Below are 18387 nucleotides of genomic sequence, written 5' to 3'. Positions count from 1 at the left end.
TCTAAAACACCTAGAACAATAAAGCAGGAATCAATTCGTATTCAATCCTCTGCCAAAGCCCTTATCCTCTTCCTCCGCCGATGTGATCTCTATCCATATTTTATCTACAATCGGCTTCAGCAAATTGATTTCAATCTTCGCATTCGCTATGCTCGGTCTCGTTCTTCGCTCTTCGCTCTGTATGTAGCCGCATTCAAAGCTAAAATTCTTCCAATTGACGCACAATTCGACTTATCATCTGAACGTTGAAAAAAGAAGAAGAAGAAGATTAGGGAAGAAGAAGCAGGTGAAGAACACGCTATAGAGAGAAAAAATGGGTGAAATTAGAGCTTATTTTATATGGAAAGAAGAAGCAGGTGAAGAACACGAAATGATGTTGGTGGTGAACCCATTTCAGCAGGTGAAGAACATGCTAGAGGGAGAAGAAATGGGTGAAGTAAGTTTTGATGGTAGATTCAATTCTGTAAAAATAAAACGCAGATGGTCTGCAGAAGAAGCAGCTGAAGAACATTAGGGATGATTTTTATTTTTGATTTACTTTTTTTACATATGTTTATGTGGCAAGACAAATATTAATATTTTTGTTAAGTAATTTGCCATGTAAGTTTTGACCGGAAGTAACTGGAAGAGTAACCGGTAAAAGGGGTTAAATGAACTAAAATCGTGAGTTTATGTGTTTAATTGACCTTTTTAAAAGTTCAAGAGTTTAATTGACTTTTCGTGAAAAGTTAAGGAGTCTATTTGACTCTTTTCTCGATATTGTTTTTATCATCACCCAAAATTTTAGATATCCAATTCAAAATTACTTTTGAATTTTTTTTTTTTTAGCACACCATCACTTAGAACTTGGCAATGAATTCAACATTTCAACCATGGATGCTTTGCTGCAGTTAGCATTTTGAACTCCATACTCCTACAATGGAGGGTTTGGCAGAACTCGCACGAGGGTGTACAATTGTGCACTGGCGCCGCCGTCGATTCTACGTCCATTGATGACATATCTTTCAATCCGGCAGTCAAATGCAATTGCTCCTACAACAATGCCACTCTTTGCCACATCACTGCTCTGTAATATACCTTCTTCTCCACCCTCTTCTCTGGAGTTCATCAATTATAGATGGGAAGATGTGCTTTTTATTTCTTTTGGTATATTTATGATGTTCATTCTAGACGCATGATGATGTAATGGTTGTTGCTTTCAAAAATTTTCTTCGCAGGAAAGTTTACGCGTTAGACCCTGCTTATGTGATTCCGGATGAACTTTGGAACCTAACTTTCCTCGAAGTCCTGTATGGTTTCTTTCTATATACTGTATAATTTGGATCATGACCATTTATTTTATGTGCCAGTTTCGAAAAGTTCCTTTTAATTACTCCGTAGGTTATTAAGATTATTGATTGAACAACCTATGTTCTACGCAATCGGCAAAGCTTTTGATTGTGTTATGGATTATTTACAATCCATAACTGTATGTATGCATGTATATTTATTAATTCTTCTAAGTCCAGGCTGCTCCTCTTTTTTTTTTTTTTTTTTTTTTTTTTTTTTTTTTTTTTTTTGTAGAAATCTAGGCCAAAATTACTTGACAGGCAAACTGTCCCCCTCCATTGGAAATTTGATTCGTATGAAATACTTGTGAGTGAGTTTATCTGTGGCTATAACTTTGATAGTTATCTGCGTTTCATGTGTGCTAAGGGATATATTATTCCTTTTTTTAGAAGCCTGGGCATTAATGCTTTGTCGGGGGAGCTTCCAAAGGAACTTGGATTGCTAACTGACTTAAGATCCTTGTAAGACATTCGTAAAGTCATTCATGGATATTATGATTTATTGTTGATATATATAATTGGGATTATCCTTGGACATTTGTTTGCATGAGGATTGAAACTTGCATGTGTTGCAGGTCCATTGGCACAAATAATTTTTTTGGGCCTTTGCCTTCAGAGCTTGGAAATTTGAAAAAACTAACACAACTGTAAGATTGATTTGATGCTTTTAAGAATAAGACTTCTAGAGGCCAGCTACAGTTTTCTCTTTATATTGATAGAATTTTTTATTCAATTGCTAGCTACATAGATAGTTCTGGTGTTAGTGGTGCTATACCTCCAACATTTGCAAATCTTCTGAATCTAGAAATAGTGTAAGTTCCCTTGGCTATTTTTTTATAGTAAAAATCAGGTGCATTCTATAATGGCATTCAGTGGAGCAAACTTTGGTTCTTTCAGGTGGGCTTCAGACACTGAACTTTCAGGGAGGATACCTGATTTCATTGGGAATTGGTCGAAGCTTACTACCTTGTAAGACTGTTAATAAGATTATTATCCTTCCAAAAAGTCCATTGCACTTGATTTCTAGATTCAATTGAAAATCATTCTTACTCATGCCCATTGCTGGTTCTCTACTTCCCATTGTTTATGATCGGGATCAATTTTGTATTTCTGCAGGAGGTTCGAAGGAAATTCATTTCAGGGCCCAATTCCATCTACATTTTCAAATTTAACCTCATTGCTTGACTTGTGAGTTTTAGCCTACCAGTTACTTTTTTATGTGTTACGAAGTTTGTTCTCTGTGTGAAGAATATTTCAATGTCTACTGCGATGAATACATGCAGGAGGATAAGTGATCTTTTGAATGGGAGTTCTTCACTGGACTTCATTAGGAATTTGAAGAATTTAAGCAATCTGTAAGGAGACATGATCAGCTCCAATCTGCATAGTTTTATTATACTCTTTCTTTACCTTTTCTTTTTCTGGAATCTGACCTACTATAATGAATTGGTTGCTTGGTCCTCAGAGTTTTACGGAATAACAATATTTCTGGTTCCATCCCCTCTAATATTGGAGAATATCAGAGCTTGTCATGGTTGTAAGTCCTCTGGTTTAAGGATATTCTTAGTTGAAATGTTTGTCTACTAGTGTTTTGAACAGAGATAGATGCTTATTTTGTATCCCAAGCTAAAGACAAATGGTTCATTATAATTGCATACTTTAGAGAAAATTTTATTTATCATTCCATAAAAAGCACTACTTAACCTTTTGTCCTTTTTATTTTTTTCTTATAGTGATTTGAGCTTCAATAATTTGACAGGGCGTGTTCCAGATCAACTTTTCAATCTTAGTCCACTCAGAAATTTGTAAATGATCCTAAAAGTTCTTTTACTTTGACACCATCTCATTATAGTACTTTTACATGTTGTCTTTCCAATCTCCAGGTTTCTCGGTAGTAACAAGTTAACGGGTTCTTTGCCTGCACAGAAGAGCCAAAATCTGCAGATTATGTAAGTTATATCTGTTTAATTAGAAAGGTAAACTTTACTAGTCCAAATATTCATCCCGACTTAGCTCAAGGCATTAAGTAACCTTTTAGATTTATATTTATATAACAATTATTAATTGTTCAATTACTCTTATTATATCTGGCATGTTTCTGGTATATATTTCTCTGTTATTGGATGTTGAGTATCATTAACACTTAGCTTTATTTAACATTGTCAATATTTTACCTTCAGAGATTTATCATACAATGAATTATCTGGGGGCTTCCCTTCTTGGACTGGTGGACAAGATTTACAACTGTAAGTATGAATAGAGTACAAATGTCACATACTGTGTAATATTCCTTCCTAATCTGTCCTTTTGCTTCAAGATTTTCACTTCCTAATATAATAGGGGGTGTCTTCATGAATTCTAATGTTGCCATGTGTTGATATATAATTTGCAGGAATCTGGTTGGCAATAACTTTACCATTGAGAGCTCTAACGACCGGTGATGTTACACTTCACCATATATATCATGTTTTGAAAATCACTCTCCTCTATTTTTATTGTCCATTTAATTTTAACAGGCCATAGATCTATTAATAGATAATAAATATGTTTCTAAAAATTAAAAATCTAGTGGTATGTTTAGTTCAATTTAAAATTTACATTAGACTACTCATCTCCATGGTTTGGTACTACTTTTTGGTTCTAGGTAAGAACTGGCGGTACTGGAACTAGAACCTAAACCGTACAATACCAGTCACTGTTCTAGTTCTGGTTCAAAATACTTTTGAACTGATAAATATTAAAAATTATAGAGCGCATCAGGACAGTTCTGGTTTCTATTCCTTAAACAGAGGAATCTTAGCTAGGACCTTAGGATCTTGGTTAAGGTTCTGGTTAGAATGGTAACTGGTTTGAGACAAATTTTGTCATGCCTATGTCAGGCTACTGTTTTCTCAGAATTTTTTTTTATAGTTTTTCTTCCAGAGGCCTAGAGTGAAGCAAATTAAGTTGAAAACTTATTTTTAGATATTTTAAACAAATTTTAAACTTGATGTTAATCTGATTCAGTTTATCTTTCTCGTTTCAGTGCTCTGTCTTCAGGATTGAATTGTCTTCAGAAGAATTTCCAATGCAATCGAGAAACTCCCATTTGTAAGTTAAACCAAAATATTTTCACTGATTGATAGTTTATGCTTGAAACAAATATGGTGAATTTTGTAATGTTTTTAACTTTAAAGATGAATTTCTACTCATTTCCCATTTCTGTTCTCTAGTTTTTTTTTTTTTTTTTTTTTTTTTTTTTTTTTTTTTTTTTTTGGTTTTGTTTTTTGTTTTTTTTTTTGGTTTTTGTATAATGTTGCACACTGCATACTACGAAAAGGATGCCAAATAAATAAAACAGAAAAATATATTTGTCTTGAGTTTTGATACTTGATGTGAATTATAGAAGAAGGCAGTATTTTTCATTGATGATAATTTGCACTGTACAGACAGACAGACAGACAGACACATGCTAGAACTCCAAAGAAAGGAGTAATCTAGTAATCTCCACATACTAAAATGCCAAAGGTCACATGCTAAAATCCTAATCTACCACCCCACCTGCTAAATATGTGTCAACACATGATACTCATGAAGCACTGTTACCACTGTACTCTGTGCATGCTTAAATTCTGAGGTTATAAATTATTACATGACTACTATTCTGTTTCTATGCATTTTTGGATGGAGTTCTTTTAATACTTTCATATTTGCTTATCACTATTCACTCAGATTCTAGCTTTGCTATCAAGTGTGGTGGTCAACAAATTGTGTCATCTAATCAAATACTGTATGAGAGGGATAACGAGACTCTTGGTCCAGCAACACATTACATGACAAGCACAGGCAGGTGGGCTGTTAGCAATGTTGGACTGCCCTATGGTAGCAATAGTCCAAAATACACAACTTCCACTTCGTCACAGTTTACAAATACTTTGGACTCTGAACTCTTCCAGACAGCAAGACTTTCAGCTGGATCGCTAAGGTACTATGGCTTGGGCTTGGAAAATGGTAATTACACTGTGACCCTCCACTTTGCAGAGTCAGTAATCCTGAAATCTAGCCCTCCTTCTTGGAAGACTCTTGGGAGGCGTGTCTTTAATATATATATACAGGTATGTGTTCTAGAATTTGAGCTTAATATAATGCATTATACATACATACTTGTGTGTGTGTGTGTGTGTGTGTGTGTGTGTATGACCTAGATGAGGATTAAGGCTACGCTCAGTTAAACTGTTATAAATGATAAACTGTGGTTACTCTGATGAGATTGCACACAAAATTGGAAAAATAATTACTGTTTAATTATGATGCATTTAGAGTCAAATTTGAAAATTTTCTAAGACTAATATCTTGTGCTATCTTCACTTATGATGGTGTTTAGCTGAGTTTTTGGTCTCTTTCAGGGCAATCTAAAGGAGAAAGATTTTGATATTCAAAAAGAAGCTGTGGAATCATTCACTGCTATTTCAAGGGAATACAAGGTTCAAGTATCTGAAAATCATTTGGACATCCATCTGTTTTGGGCGGGGAAAGGAACTTGCTGTGTACCTTCACAAGGTAGTTATGGACCTTTGATTTCAGCGATTAGTGCGACCCGAGGTATATATGACCATCACCCATTATTGTTTTGAGTAAAATGTAATAATGTATCATCAAAGATTTTTAAAACTTCTCTGCAGATTTTGTTCCCTCTGACAAAAAGAAGAATAGGACTGGCATGGTGGTAGGAATTGTTTTTGGAGTTGGAATGTTGAGCTTTCTTTCTGTATTTGCTGTGTATTGTTTTGTTCAGAGAAGAAAAAGGCAGGACACATATGATGATGAAGGTAAGTAAAAAATTGACTGCAAATCCTGTTATTTTTTGCTTGTGCTTTTGAGACATTATTTTGTGACTATATGAGCATAGCTGGGCCTGGATAAAACAACAAGAAGTATGTAAAAATTGGTTTATGAACTCTTGCTATAGATCAAAGCAGATTAGGATCAGTTATATTGGAAAGGCTGCTAGCATTTTTTTTTTTACAATGTCATCTCATATAGGCATAAAAGTGGAAGTAGGGAGCACAAATTGGCTAGCAAGGAGGAATATAATGTTTATGGACGAACATCTTTTAGATTCATGTATTGCTATGATGCATTCTCGGGGAAGAGCTATTCATGCAGGAATAGGCCAAAGCAAGAGGAGCCGTGATTTAGGAAGTTGATGGATGGGAGACATCTTATTTTATTACAGCTAGTTTAGTACTTTAGTTATTTGGAAACTACTAAATAGTTATTTAGCCTATGCTCTTACTCTTCAAATTAGTTTGGAAAGAGCTATTTATGTTGAGTGGAGCAAAGCTGAACTTTTTCCTTGTCATATCACCCACAATTTGACGGTCAAACAGAGGGGGTTAACTGAATAATAAAAATGTATTTACAGTGTTTGGTTGGAGATCACCCTCATAAATGGGTGGAGTTTCTTCTACGGATGGAATATTGTTACAACACCTCTTACCATTCATCTCTTCATGCCATGCCATTACAAGTGGTGTATGAATGGCTTCTGCCTGGTCTCTTATTATACGAACCTGGATTATCTAAACTCAAGGCAGTGGATGAAATTTTGAACTATAGCCTATAGGGATGAGGTGCTCTGCGATGCCAGTTATCACCTTCAATTGGCAGAGTCATGAATGGAACAAACCTATATCCACAATCATAGGGATGTGAGTTTTGAACAAGGCCAATGGGTGTGGGTGAAATTACAGCCGTATTGCCTACCATTAGTTTCAAGGAGACTACATCACAAGTTCTTATGAACCATTCCAAATTCTACGAAGGATAGAGAAAGTGGTGTATCAAGTGGATCTTCCTCTAGGGGCCCTAGTGCATAATGTATTCCGCACCTCATTGCTAAAGAATACAAAGGGGTCCACCCCTACTGATATTCCCCCCTTGGCCCTTACCATCCACCATGGAGGGGCATGTCATCCTTCATCCAGTGGCAGTGTTGAAAGCTAGACTCAATCGAGGTATTCAAGAGTTCTTAGTTCAATGGGAGGGACTAATAGAGGAAGATGCTTCATGGGAAACATGGGAAAACTTACATGTAAGGTTCCCTAATTTCAAGCTTGAAGGCAAATTTGATGTCTAGGAGGGGTGTAATGATGCTTTCTAGGGGGAGCTATTCAGACAGAAATAAACCAAAGCAAGAGGTGTTGTGATTTAGGAAGTTGTTGGGATGGGAGAAGTCTTAATTTATTACCATTACTTAGTTTAGTTATCTGGAACTACTAAATAGTTATTTAGCCTATTACTCTTAGTCTTTAAATTAGTTTAGATAGTTTAGTTATTGGGAAACTACTAAATAATTAATCATTTTTAGTTTTGGGAATCATTTAATTGCCCTATCATAAAAGGGAAAAGTATTTAAAATTTATGACAAACAGAATTTAATCCCAATTAAGAGGGCAAGGGACTTTTGGATCCCAAGTAAACAAAGTTTTTTTTTTTTTTTTTTTTTTAATAAATCCATTTCCAGTTGCTATTCTTGATACTTTCTTCTGTTTTATTTTGTGCTTCTTGTATGTAACGTGAGCTCTTAACATGCTACCTTTGTTACACATTCCTATAAGAATAGAACATTTCTTCTACTTTCTATTCTCTTTTGGGGGGTAGGAAAGAAGTCATTATGTTATGTACGCCATTTGATTAGTAAAGTATGATTAGTTTTAGCATCTTTTCCTATTGAATGTGCAGAGTTCTTGGGAATGGATGTGAAGCCATATACTTTTAGTTACGCTGAATTAAGAGCTGGAACGAGTGATTTTAGTCCTTCTAATAAGCTTGGAGAGGGAGGATTTGGACCTGTATACAAGGTAATTCTTTCTTTCTTTTTTTTTTTTTTTGAAAGTAGGTAATTCTTTCTTTCAATGTGTTATAATCTAAAATTGGGCTATAATGCACATGGGTCAAACCAAATAAAAGATTGAATCCAACCAATTAGCTAGTCTAACCCATTGCCTTATAAACCCATATAATAAGACAAACCCATATATTCTCTCTTATTTTATCAATATGGACTCGTAACACAATGGAAGTGCTGAAGAAACTTTTCCTCAATTTCGCACTCAAAAAGTAGGGCAATTTATATCGTGGACTAGGGTCCACAGTGTATTGTGCACATTGTCATAGTTCTTCATTTTCTTGAGAAACATGTGAACTGAAATTTGTTTAAGCTTATGATAAACAGGGAACACTCGAGGATGGGAGAATTGTTGCTGTTAAGCAACTCTCTGTGGCCTCCCGCCAAGGGAAGAGCCAGTTTGTGGCAGAGATTGCAACAATTTCTGCTGTCCAGCACCGCAACCTAGTGAAGTTGTATGGCTGCTGCTATGAGAGAGACAAACGGTTGATTGTGTATGAGTTTCATGAAAACAAGAGTCTTGATCAAGCACTATTTGGTAATCTTAGAATTTTATGCTCCTTTAGTTCCTATAACTTGTTTCTGATAGAAAGGATGGTGATTTATTTTTTAAAACTTTGTCCAGGATGTAGTAACTTATTTCTTGATTGGCCAAGACGTTTTGAAATATGCTTGGGAATAGCAAAAGGTCTAGCTTATCTACATGAGGAATCTCGACTAAGAATCGTACACAGAGATATCAAGGCTAGTAATATTCTACTTGATTCAGACCTCAACCCTAAAATCTCAGATTTTGGGTTGGCCAAGCTCTATGATGATAAAAAGACCCATATTAGCACTCGTATTGCAGGCACACTGTAAGATCTTTAACCCTATATATCCTTTTCATGCAATTTCACTTTCTATCCAATATTTTACTATTACGGAGTACTTATTAAACTAATTGCTGATGTAGTGGGTATCTTGCACCGGAATATGCCATGCTTGGCCACCTTACTGAGAAGGCCGATGTGTTTAGTTTTGGAGTTGTTGCCTTGGAGATAGTTGGTGGCCGGCCAAACTATGACACGAGCTTGGAACAAGACAAGATGTATCTTCTTGAATGGGTATGCCATATGCTTTGTCTTTATCATCAATCACTAATATCAATTTGAAAAAGCATATTGTTTGAAATAAACTTGTAAAAACCATTGTAAAAACTAAGTGCTCTCTTGATCCTGAGTGTTGCTGTTGATTTTAGGCTTGGAATCTGCTAGAGAATAAGCGGGAGGTTGATTTGGTGGATGAAAATCTGAAAAGCGAATTCAATGAGGATGAAGTAAAACGAGTGATAGGGGTATCGCTTTTGTGCACCCAAACATCCCCAGTATTTCGGCCACCAATGTCCCGAGTGGTGGCAATGCTTTCAGGAGACACTGAGATAGTAGGTGCAACTACAAGGCCCAGCTACCTCACTGACTGGAGGTTCAATGATCTAACCAGCTTCATCACTAGTAGTAGTATTCATGATTCCCAGGATGATCCATCAGTGGCTACTACTACAAGCGTCACAACAGATTTAAATTCTTCACCACTAAATCTAAATGCATCCAGACCTTTGCTTCACGAGATCATTGGAGAGGGCCAAATAAGGTCAATTTAAGAATGTGTTCCCATTGAAATTATGGGTAATTGACAGAAATGTACTGTAAAATGAATAAGCGACCAAAATAGGACACTTTTCAAAGTTATACAATTCTGGAAAAAACTCATTTGGGACATGCGTTTTTATCAGAAAGGCATGTCTCAAATGAGTTTTTTTTTTCGAAATTGTACATTTTTTAATACTTTTTTCATTTTTATCATTCATCACAAAAGTGTTCCTATTTCAGTCATTAATCCGCAAATTATCACCTTGTATTGTGGATCCCAATCCAAAATAATATTCAGTTTATATGTCTATAAATAACAAATTATGTACCTATAAATAAATTTAAAGCATATAATATATTAATTGTTGGTACATAATTTATTAATTACAAGCTTATAATAATATGGTAATTGTAGCAGATACATAATTTATTAATTACATGTACATAATTTGAATGTCGTTTTAGACCATGATCCACAATGTAAGGTGAATTTTGGTCTATGGTATAACAATTGGTTCCCATGCACCCCTCATGTCATGTGTGCCACAGACCCTTTTGCCTATTTTTGTTACCAAATTAACCATACTTTTTATTTTAACTTAAAATTTATACTGATATAAAATGGTACAATTTGTTATTTTATATATTTGCTCAAAATATTTTGCATTTCTGCAATCACATTACCAAAATATAGTTTGTGTTGTTTTTCATCACTTCTAAAATTCGTTGCGATTTGCGACGCTCTACCACTCTCAAACTTAATATGGTTCTGCATACCCCAAAATTGTCATAGTTAACAACTTCCCTCCTACAAAATTTATACTCCGTAACTTTTTTCACTTATTTCATTTTCTAAAATTGCCTTTCGCGCCAGTGAATCATTGAATCAAACAAATGATGGACATATAGAGTAAATTTTGTACAAATTGATGAGTTTTTATTTAATTAATAACTGTCATAAGAAAAATATTATGTATATTTTCAAATTTACTCTCAATTTTTATTCCTTATTATCTATGAGTAGAACTTTTAAACTTATTCTATCATGAGTTTGAGAGAGTAAAATTTGAGAATTCGTATCAGAACTCCTGTCAGAACGGACCAATAACTGACGAATAGTAACCAATTTTAACCTACGAATTGTGAATTTGTGAAGGATTGTACTGCAACTACTATATGATTGATTGCACTGCTACGGCTCCTAGACATGCTTGGAGGATCTTGGGATGCAATAATGTAGTAAGTGCACTGCAATCCTTCACAAGTTCACAGTTCGCTGATTAAAGTTGGTTCTTACTTGATTATCGAGCTAGTATAGATAAAACAATTTCTTTTTATTGCACAAGACTCCATAATAGTTCCAAAATTACAAAAGCAGAACAGCATATTCTGCAAATTACAAGTTACAACCCCTGTCCCTGTAAACCAATCCCAGAAAACATTATCAAAATAATTTGGTAGCAATATATATGAATAGAGAATCCCAACAACTTAACCGCACAAGATGAGGTTCGTAAGACCAAGAACAATGCAAGAGACGGTGAAGAAGAAGAGAGTAACAAAGTCTCTAGCAGACCATTTCCTCACCATCTTAGCTTCCACTCTCATACTCTTAGCCCTTCTAAGCGCGTCAACTTCCTTCAACAGATCGAATTCCACGCCCTTCTTCTTCAGCTCCTCCACGCACTTCGCCAACAGCTTCCCGTCCTCTTTCTCCCTCTCCAGAAGCTTCTCCAGGTGGCTCTCCGTGTCGGTCTTGTACCGCACCGCCCAGATGATCCCCATGGAGCAGAGGAGGGAGCAGAGAGACGGGATCCACGATCTGCGGCAGTAGAATCCGGCCTTCCTCTGCTGCGATGCGGAGCTGAAGAGGAAGGTGAGGGAGATCGAGTGGAAGAGGAAGAAGAAGATGTAGAGCTGCGTGATCTCTTTCCGGACGGAGTCGATCTGAGTCTCTTTCGCCACGATTCTGTTGAGGATTAGGTCTTGCTCCTTCAGCCATTGCTTGAGGAGGAGCTTGTGGGTCGGGCTCTCGGAGATTTGGTGCAGCGGGTGAATGGGCTTCGCCTCCATGATTGAGGATGATGATGTTGTTGTTGTAGCGTTCTGATCTGCCATTTTTATGCTGCTTCGGCGCTTCTATAGAGAGACGGAGAGACTTAGAGAGAGAGAGAGAGATTTGGAGAACAACGGAGCAAACAGTAAAGAGGGAGCGTTTCGTTTTAAAACGGTCGGTTGAGATTTGAAATTCTAACGGTCGAATATTGAAATATATACTTGGGCTAGGCGGCTCATAGTAGCTTTTTCATGGGCTTAACCAAAATAAAATATTTAAGTGTGCGTGAAAATATAAAATTATTTAAGTATTACATCTGCAAATAAATCAATCGTTATGCTGTGCATCCGCATGGTGCATACGGATGTCAAAACGACGTTGTTTTATAAAAAAAACGCACGTCTCCTCTTTAAAAAAAATTCAGGTTCGATTCCCAGCAACAACATTATATTGTTTATTCATTCTGGAATCTTAGTCCATAGATTATGGAATTATAGTTCATCGATTATGGAATTGTAGTTCATCGATTCTGAAATTTTAGTTTATAGATTATGAAATTTTAGTTCATTCATTCTGGAATTTTTAGTTCATAGATTAGATTATGGAATTATAGTTCATCGATTATGGAATTATAGTTCATCGATTATGGAAATATAGTTCATTGATTATGGAATTTTACTTCATATGTTGTTGCTGAGAATCGAACCTGATTTTTTTTTTTTTTTTTTTTAAGGGAAGACGCGCGTTTTATTAAAACGACGTCGTTTTTGCATCCGTATGCACCATGCATGGTGCATACGGATGCACAACATAATTTGCCCAAATAAATCAAAGATTCAAACATGTCACTAAAATAACATAGCGTATATGGCAATTTATATCATGGATCAGGTCCACGTAGTATTATGGACCTTGGATCGAAACAACGAGGTACGAAATTCTTATTCGTAAGGTACAGAATTTCATAACACAAGACATAAAAAGTTACAACACAAGACACATACACATGTTATATATTTTACTTATTTTTTAAATCTGATTTAGGTACATAATTTGTGTTCATAGGCACAGAATTTCACAAACACATGACACATAAATTCATAACATAAGACACAATTATTAATTTGTTTCAAGTATAGAATTCATACTCTTAATGTACAGAATTTCATAACACAAGACACAAAAATTTACAACATAAGACTTATACATATGCACTAGGGTCCACAGTGCACATGACACATAAATTCGTATGCATGTGGCTTGCTAGTTGGGATGACCATGGTTGTTCCTACCCATGTGTATATGTGAGATAAGTATTTTTCTCCTAAGGGGCATATTTGTGAAGGTGGATATGATGAGATAAGTCTTTTCTCCTAAAGGACATATTTGCCAAGGTGGAGATTTGTTAAGTTATCTTTTTCTCCTAAAGAGCATATTCGCCAAGGTGGAGATAGTCTTTTCTCCTAAAGGGCATGTATGTAAAGGTGGAGATGGTGAGATGAGTCTTTTCTCCTAAAGAGCATATTCGTTTAGGTGGAGATTTGTTGAGTTATCTTTTCTCTTAAAGAACATAGAGATTGTTGAGTTTGTCTCATATATGGATTAGGAATATGAGTTTTTCTCATACTAGGGGTAGGAGTGAAACGGATAGACCTGAGATTAGATGCCTATAAATATATTGGTTGTATCTCTAAGGGGTTCTGTCACCACAATCACCATCACTATGAATAAGAGTATTGTTTCACTCCTGTGGATGTAGGCACTTTGCCGAACCACGTAAATCTTGTCTTCTTTACCCTTTCTGCCATCATTGTTGAATTTGGAAGATGGAATGACCCGGCGGGTGGAAAATAATACCACCCGCCAGTTAGGCGGAAGCAATATGAAGAATCAAAGACTAGGAAATGTATATAAGACTGAAATTATATTAGTATTCTCTCTATTTCTAATACAGAAACAGAGGACATATATACACAAATACATAACTGTAAATAACTATTCATAACTTACACCATTCATAAACATACACAACCCTATAGATAAACCTATCTATTTAGTTTTCAACACTCCCCCTCAAGCTGGAACATCTAGAAGTTCCAAGCTTGGATTAAACATACACTCTATATTACAAATGAAAATTAAAAGCAGCTAGAGAATAACAGTGCTAGATGGCTTCGGAGGGACAATGCTATACACAATCCTTCGTAATGAAGGCACCATGGGCGATTAACACGAACACCCTCACAGCAACATAAGCACTCTCTTGAGAAGCCGACGTCCGCGGCAGCTTACTCTAGATGGCTCACACTCCGGACTCTTCTCGTCACAGGTAGCCCTTTTCCCCTTTGGATGGCTTCACTCCAGACCTTATCAAGTACCGGTAGCCCTTTTCTAGGTCGCCCCCTCCGCTAGACCGGCACCGGATGAGTGGACGACTTCACTCTGGATAGCTTTCGCTCCGGACTCTTCTCGGTTTCCTTTGAACCTTATCAAGCAGCGGGTAGTCCTCTTCCAGGTAGCCCTTTCCCACCACACTCCAGCCTCTCAACAAGAGCACCAAAGTAATGACAAGTACACCCAAAGAGTGAAGTATGAATACCGGGAGCACCACATATGATTGTTGTTTATACCCCTTATAGGATAAGTGAATAACAAAAGAGACTTCCGGAAATAAACAAAAGGTACCAAACTTGAAAACCCTAGGGAATAAATATGGTATACTGAATACAGTTATAGCAAAAAACCCTGGAAAGAAGTTGGCAATAAACCCAAAAAGCCTTAAAACTTCACCAACATGTCCAAAGAAGGGCAAACCAACAATCTGTAAAATTTTCACCGGAAAAATACATCATATGCACAGAAGGAATGGAGGAGAGCCGACGAGCAGAACTGGAGAGTTTCGCCGGAAAAAAAAGCCGCCGGAGACAGCCACACGCGCTGGTGCGTGCGACCGGAGTCCGACAATGGCGGCGGCGCGTGGCGGAGGAGATGGCGATGCCGCTTGCGGGGTCTGGCTCGCCAGAGACAGTAGAAGGGATGGGTGACACTAATTTGACAAAAGAACTCACCAAAAGCAAGTAATTTAAAAAATTAGGGTTTGCGTGAACAGTAACTTTACTGTTCGAAAAACAATTTTGATGTTTGGAATGCCCTAAGAAAGTAGTCTCTGATACCATGTTGAATTTGGAGGATGGAATGGCCCGGCGGGTGGAGAATAATACCACTCGCCAGTTAGGCGGAAGCAATATGAAGAATCAAGGACTAGGAAATGTATATAAGACTGAAATTATATTAGTATTCTCTCTATTTCTAATACAGAAATAGAGTACATATATATACACAAATACATAACTGTAAATAACTATTCATAACTTACACCTATTCATAAACAGACACAACCCTATAGATAAATCTATCTATTTAGTTTTCAACAGTTATTATTGTTTATTGTTCTTATTAATCTTAACATAACTCATTTCAAACAAAAGAAGTAGACACTCAAGATTTCAATTAAAAGCATACTTCAACCGGAACTTACAGCAGTGACAAGCTCTGATATTCTCCAATATTCAAGGGGATGGAACCAGAAATGTTGTTATTCCGTAAAATTCTGAGGATCAAGCAATCAGTTCATTACAATCGGTCAGATTCAAAGAGGGCGGGGGGGGGGGGGGGGGGGGTGAGGGAAAAAACAGGAGTATAATAAAACTTTGCAGATTGGAGCTGATTATATCTCCTTACAGACTGCTTAAATTCGTCATATTCCTAATGAAGTCCAGTGAAGAGCTCCCATTCAAAAGATCACTTATCCTCCTGCAAGTATCCAGTGCAATAGACATTAGAATATTCTTAACAAGAAAAACAAACTTTGTAACACACATAAAAAAAAAAGTAAGAGTTTGGATAAAACTCACAAGTCAATCATTAAGGTCAAATTTGAAAGTGTAGATGGAATTGGGCCCTGAAATGAATTTCCTTCAAACCTCCTGCAGAAATACAATTGATGCCAATCATAAACAATGGAAAGTAGAGAACCAGCAATGGGTATGGATTAAGAATGATTTTCCATTGAATCTAGATATCAAGTGCAATGGATTGTTTGGAATGGATAATAATCTTATTAACAGTCTTACAAGGTAGTAAGCTTTGACCAATTCCCAATGAAATCAGGTATCCTCCCTGTAAGCTCAGTGTTTGAAGCCCACCTGAAAGAAACAAAATTCACTCCATTGAACGCGATTACAGAATTGACCTGATTTTTACTTTAAAAAAATAAAAACCAAGGGAACTTACACTGTGTCTAGGTTAAGAAGATTTGCAAATGTTGGAGGTATAGCACCACTAACACCAGAGTTAGCTATATAGCTGGAAATTGAATAAAAAATCTATCAATATAAAGAGAAAGCTGTAGCTGGCATCCAGAAGTCTTATTGTTAAAAGCATTGAATCAATCTTACATTTGTGTAAGGCGTTTCCAATTTCCAAGCTCCGAAGGCAAAGGTCCAGAGAAGTTATTTGAGCCAATTGAACTGCAACACATGCAAATTTCAATTTTGTGCAAACAAATGTCCAATAATATCCTGATCATACACATCAATAATGAATCATAATATCCATGAATGACTTTAATAATGTCTTACAAGGATCTCATGTCAGTCAGCAATCCAAGTTCCTTTGGAAGCTCCCCTGACAATGCATTAATGCCTAAGCTTCTGGTGACAATGAAAAAAGAGTCATATATGCATTAACACATGTACTCAACATGAAACAGAGATAACTATATCAAGTGAAATACCGAAGATATAGTTGACTTACAGGTATTGCAGACCACTCATATTTGCAATGGAAGGGGATAGTGTGCCTGTCAGGTAATTTTGGCCCAGATTTCTACAAACAAAATGAGGAGGTGTCTGGACTTAGAAGAGAATTATATATTACTCCGTACATACATACACACAGGTTATGAATTGTAAATAATCCATTACCAAATCCCAAGTTACTTAAGTGTAGAACACGGATTGTTCAATCAATAATCTTAATAATATAATCAAATGAGCTTGTCGAAACTGCCACATAAAATGATTACGGTCCAAATTATACACTATATAGAAAGAATTCATACAGATCAGTGATGAAATTTAGCTTCCAAAGTTCATCCGGAATCGGACCAACGACATCTAAAGCGTAAACTTTCCTGCGAAGAAAAAACATACATCATGATGCATTGAACTCCATAAATACGAAAAAATAAAAAAGAATTATAAACAATTGATGAATTGCAGAGAAGAAAGTGGAGAAGATGGTAGATTACAGGGCAGTGATGTGGCAAGGGGTGGAAGAGCAATCGCATTTGATTCCCGGATTGAAAAACTGCTCTTGCAAACTGGTAGAATCGATGGCGGCGCCAGTGCACATGTTTACAGCCATGTCCCACCAATTGTTCCGCCAAATCCCCCATTGTTGGAATACGGAGTTCAAAATACTAGCTGCAGCACAGTATCCATTGTTGAATTTCTTGGCTAAGTTAATATGAAGTGCTCCGATCCTTAGGAATTTAGGCCAAAAACAAAAAATGCGAGTGCAAAAAACTTTCCAAAAGTAATGCTCAACTTGTTTTTCAATACTTTTTAACTTCATAATTGATATTATATCAATAGTAGATATATCGTAGAAGAGAAAGAATTGAGACTTGAGACAGAATTTTCTCGTAACATTACATGGACTCAATTTTTCTACTTCATCTGATTTGAGTAGACTATAATCTATCATTTGATCCACAACTAGTATTAACTCCAAGTTTTTTATTCCAAAATATGAGACTTTTACAAGGTATTTTGAGGAGAGGGGGTGACTGCCCCTATGCCCCCATGAATATGCATAAATGTTATGGAAAAATACAGGAATTGAGAGCATGTTGCGCACCTTCAGAGGGATCAAGGGTAGCGTTTGCGATCTGGATCTGAGCACGGGCTGTCGGAAGATTCTGCGGGCAAGAAATGGTAACTACTGCTGCTATAATCATGATGCACTTCATCAGACCAACTCCACTACTAGATCCTAAAAACTTCACCTCCATCGGTTAACTTCTGAAGCTAAGCCCTGAAGATGCAAGTATGAAACAAAAAAGTAGCAAGGGGGCAACAAGTCAAGTTGGAACAAATAATTGAATTTAAATATTGGACAAATGGAGTAAGTAGCTCCGGCAACGTTCCCGGTTAATCATTCTCTTGGCATCTTTCTTCCTCTTGTTCTAGTTAACAAGCTTTTTCCTCTTGTATCTTTACAAGTTTTTATTTCGGTCTTTTCCGGGTGTGTGTAGTTGGGGGTCTGCTTCATTATTGAAGAATTCTACCAACCCTGTTTATGACAATGAATGTTGGTTGTTGGCTGTCATTTATATATCCCTGAGGTCAGGGCTTTAGTGTTTCTTCTCCATAAACCAAACTCCCTTCGATTTTCTCTTGAGCTGTTGGTTCTCACACC

General features: G+C 36.5%; 3 protein-coding genes across 3 annotated transcripts; 1 reads left to right on the top strand and 2 right to left on the bottom strand.

The window, feature by feature from the left end:
- Positions 1-313: 313 nt before the first annotated feature.
- On the top strand, positions 314-10006 carry LOC109190300 (probable LRR receptor-like serine/threonine-protein kinase At1g56140). Its single transcript, XM_019340774.1, has 23 exons — positions 314-449; positions 891-1068; positions 1218-1289; positions 1719-1790; positions 1904-1975; positions 2069-2140; positions 2226-2297; positions 2445-2516; positions 2612-2683; positions 2794-2865; positions 3062-3133; positions 3212-3277; positions 3509-3574; positions 3721-3765; positions 4354-4418; positions 5040-5422; positions 5714-5909; positions 5990-6136; positions 8052-8170; positions 8545-8755; positions 8843-9074; positions 9173-9323; positions 9458-10006. The coding sequence occupies exons 1-23, from the start codon at positions 314-316 to the stop codon at positions 9857-9859; spliced, it is 3045 nt and encodes a 1014-aa protein (XP_019196319.1). The 3' UTR covers positions 9860-10006.
- A 1157-nt stretch (positions 10007-11163) lies between these two features.
- Positions 11164-12075, bottom strand: LOC109190491. Its single transcript, XM_019340975.1, has one exon. The coding sequence runs from the start codon at positions 11964-11966 to the stop codon at positions 11340-11342; it is 627 nt and encodes a 208-aa protein (XP_019196520.1). The 5' UTR covers positions 11967-12075; the 3' UTR covers positions 11164-11339.
- Positions 12076-15403: 3328 nt separating this feature from the next.
- Positions 15404-18138, bottom strand: LOC109190490 (probable LRR receptor-like serine/threonine-protein kinase At1g56140). Its single transcript, XM_019340974.1, has 11 exons — positions 17827-18138; positions 17216-17390; positions 17027-17098; positions 16720-16791; positions 16545-16616; positions 16362-16433; positions 16198-16269; positions 16038-16109; positions 15819-15890; positions 15646-15717; positions 15404-15514 (listed from the first exon to the last, which is right to left on the bottom strand). The coding sequence occupies exons 1-11, from the start codon at positions 17978-17980 to the stop codon at positions 15439-15441; spliced, it is 981 nt and encodes a 326-aa protein (XP_019196519.1). The 5' UTR covers positions 17981-18138; the 3' UTR covers positions 15404-15438.
- Between the last annotated feature and the right edge of the window lie 249 nt (positions 18139-18387).

This window comes from Ipomoea nil, unplaced genomic scaffold (genome assembly GCF_001879475.1).
Source record: "Ipomoea nil cultivar Tokyo-kokei standard unplaced genomic scaffold, Asagao_1.1 scaffold1576, whole genome shotgun sequence".
NCBI lineage: Eukaryota > Viridiplantae > Streptophyta > Magnoliopsida > Solanales > Convolvulaceae > Ipomoea > Ipomoea nil.
The sequence above is the reverse complement of the archived record's forward strand: the minus strand, read 5'-3'. Positions and strand labels throughout refer to the sequence as shown.

Bases quoted from the DNA above. Each gene is read 5' to 3' on its own strand.
- LOC109190300 (XM_019340774.1), top strand. From the start codon at position 314: ATGGGTGAAATTAGAGCTTATTTTATATGGAAAGAAGAAGCAGGTGAA. The intron at 8,171-8,544 runs GTAATTCTTTCT...TATGATAAACAG, and splicing joins GATTTGGACCTGTATACAAG to GGAACACTCGAGGATGGGAG. The intron at 9,075-9,172 runs GTAAGATCTTTA...TTGCTGATGTAG, and splicing joins ACTCGTATTGCAGGCACACT to TGGGTATCTTGCACCGGAAT.
- LOC109190491 (XM_019340975.1), bottom strand. From the start codon at position 11,966: ATGGCAGATCAGAACGCTACAACAACAACATCATCATCCTCAATCATG.
- LOC109190490 (XM_019340974.1), bottom strand. From the start codon at position 17,980: ATGGAGGTGAAGTTTTTAGGATCTAGTAGTGGAGTTGGTCTGATGAAG. The intron at 16,617-16,719 runs GTAAGTCAACTA...CATTGTCACCAG, and splicing joins ATGAGTGGTCTGCAATACCT to AAGCTTAGGCATTAATGCAT. The intron at 16,270-16,361 runs GTAAGATTGATT...TTCAATTTCCAG, and splicing joins TGGAAACGCCTTACACAAAT to CTATATAGCTAACTCTGGTG.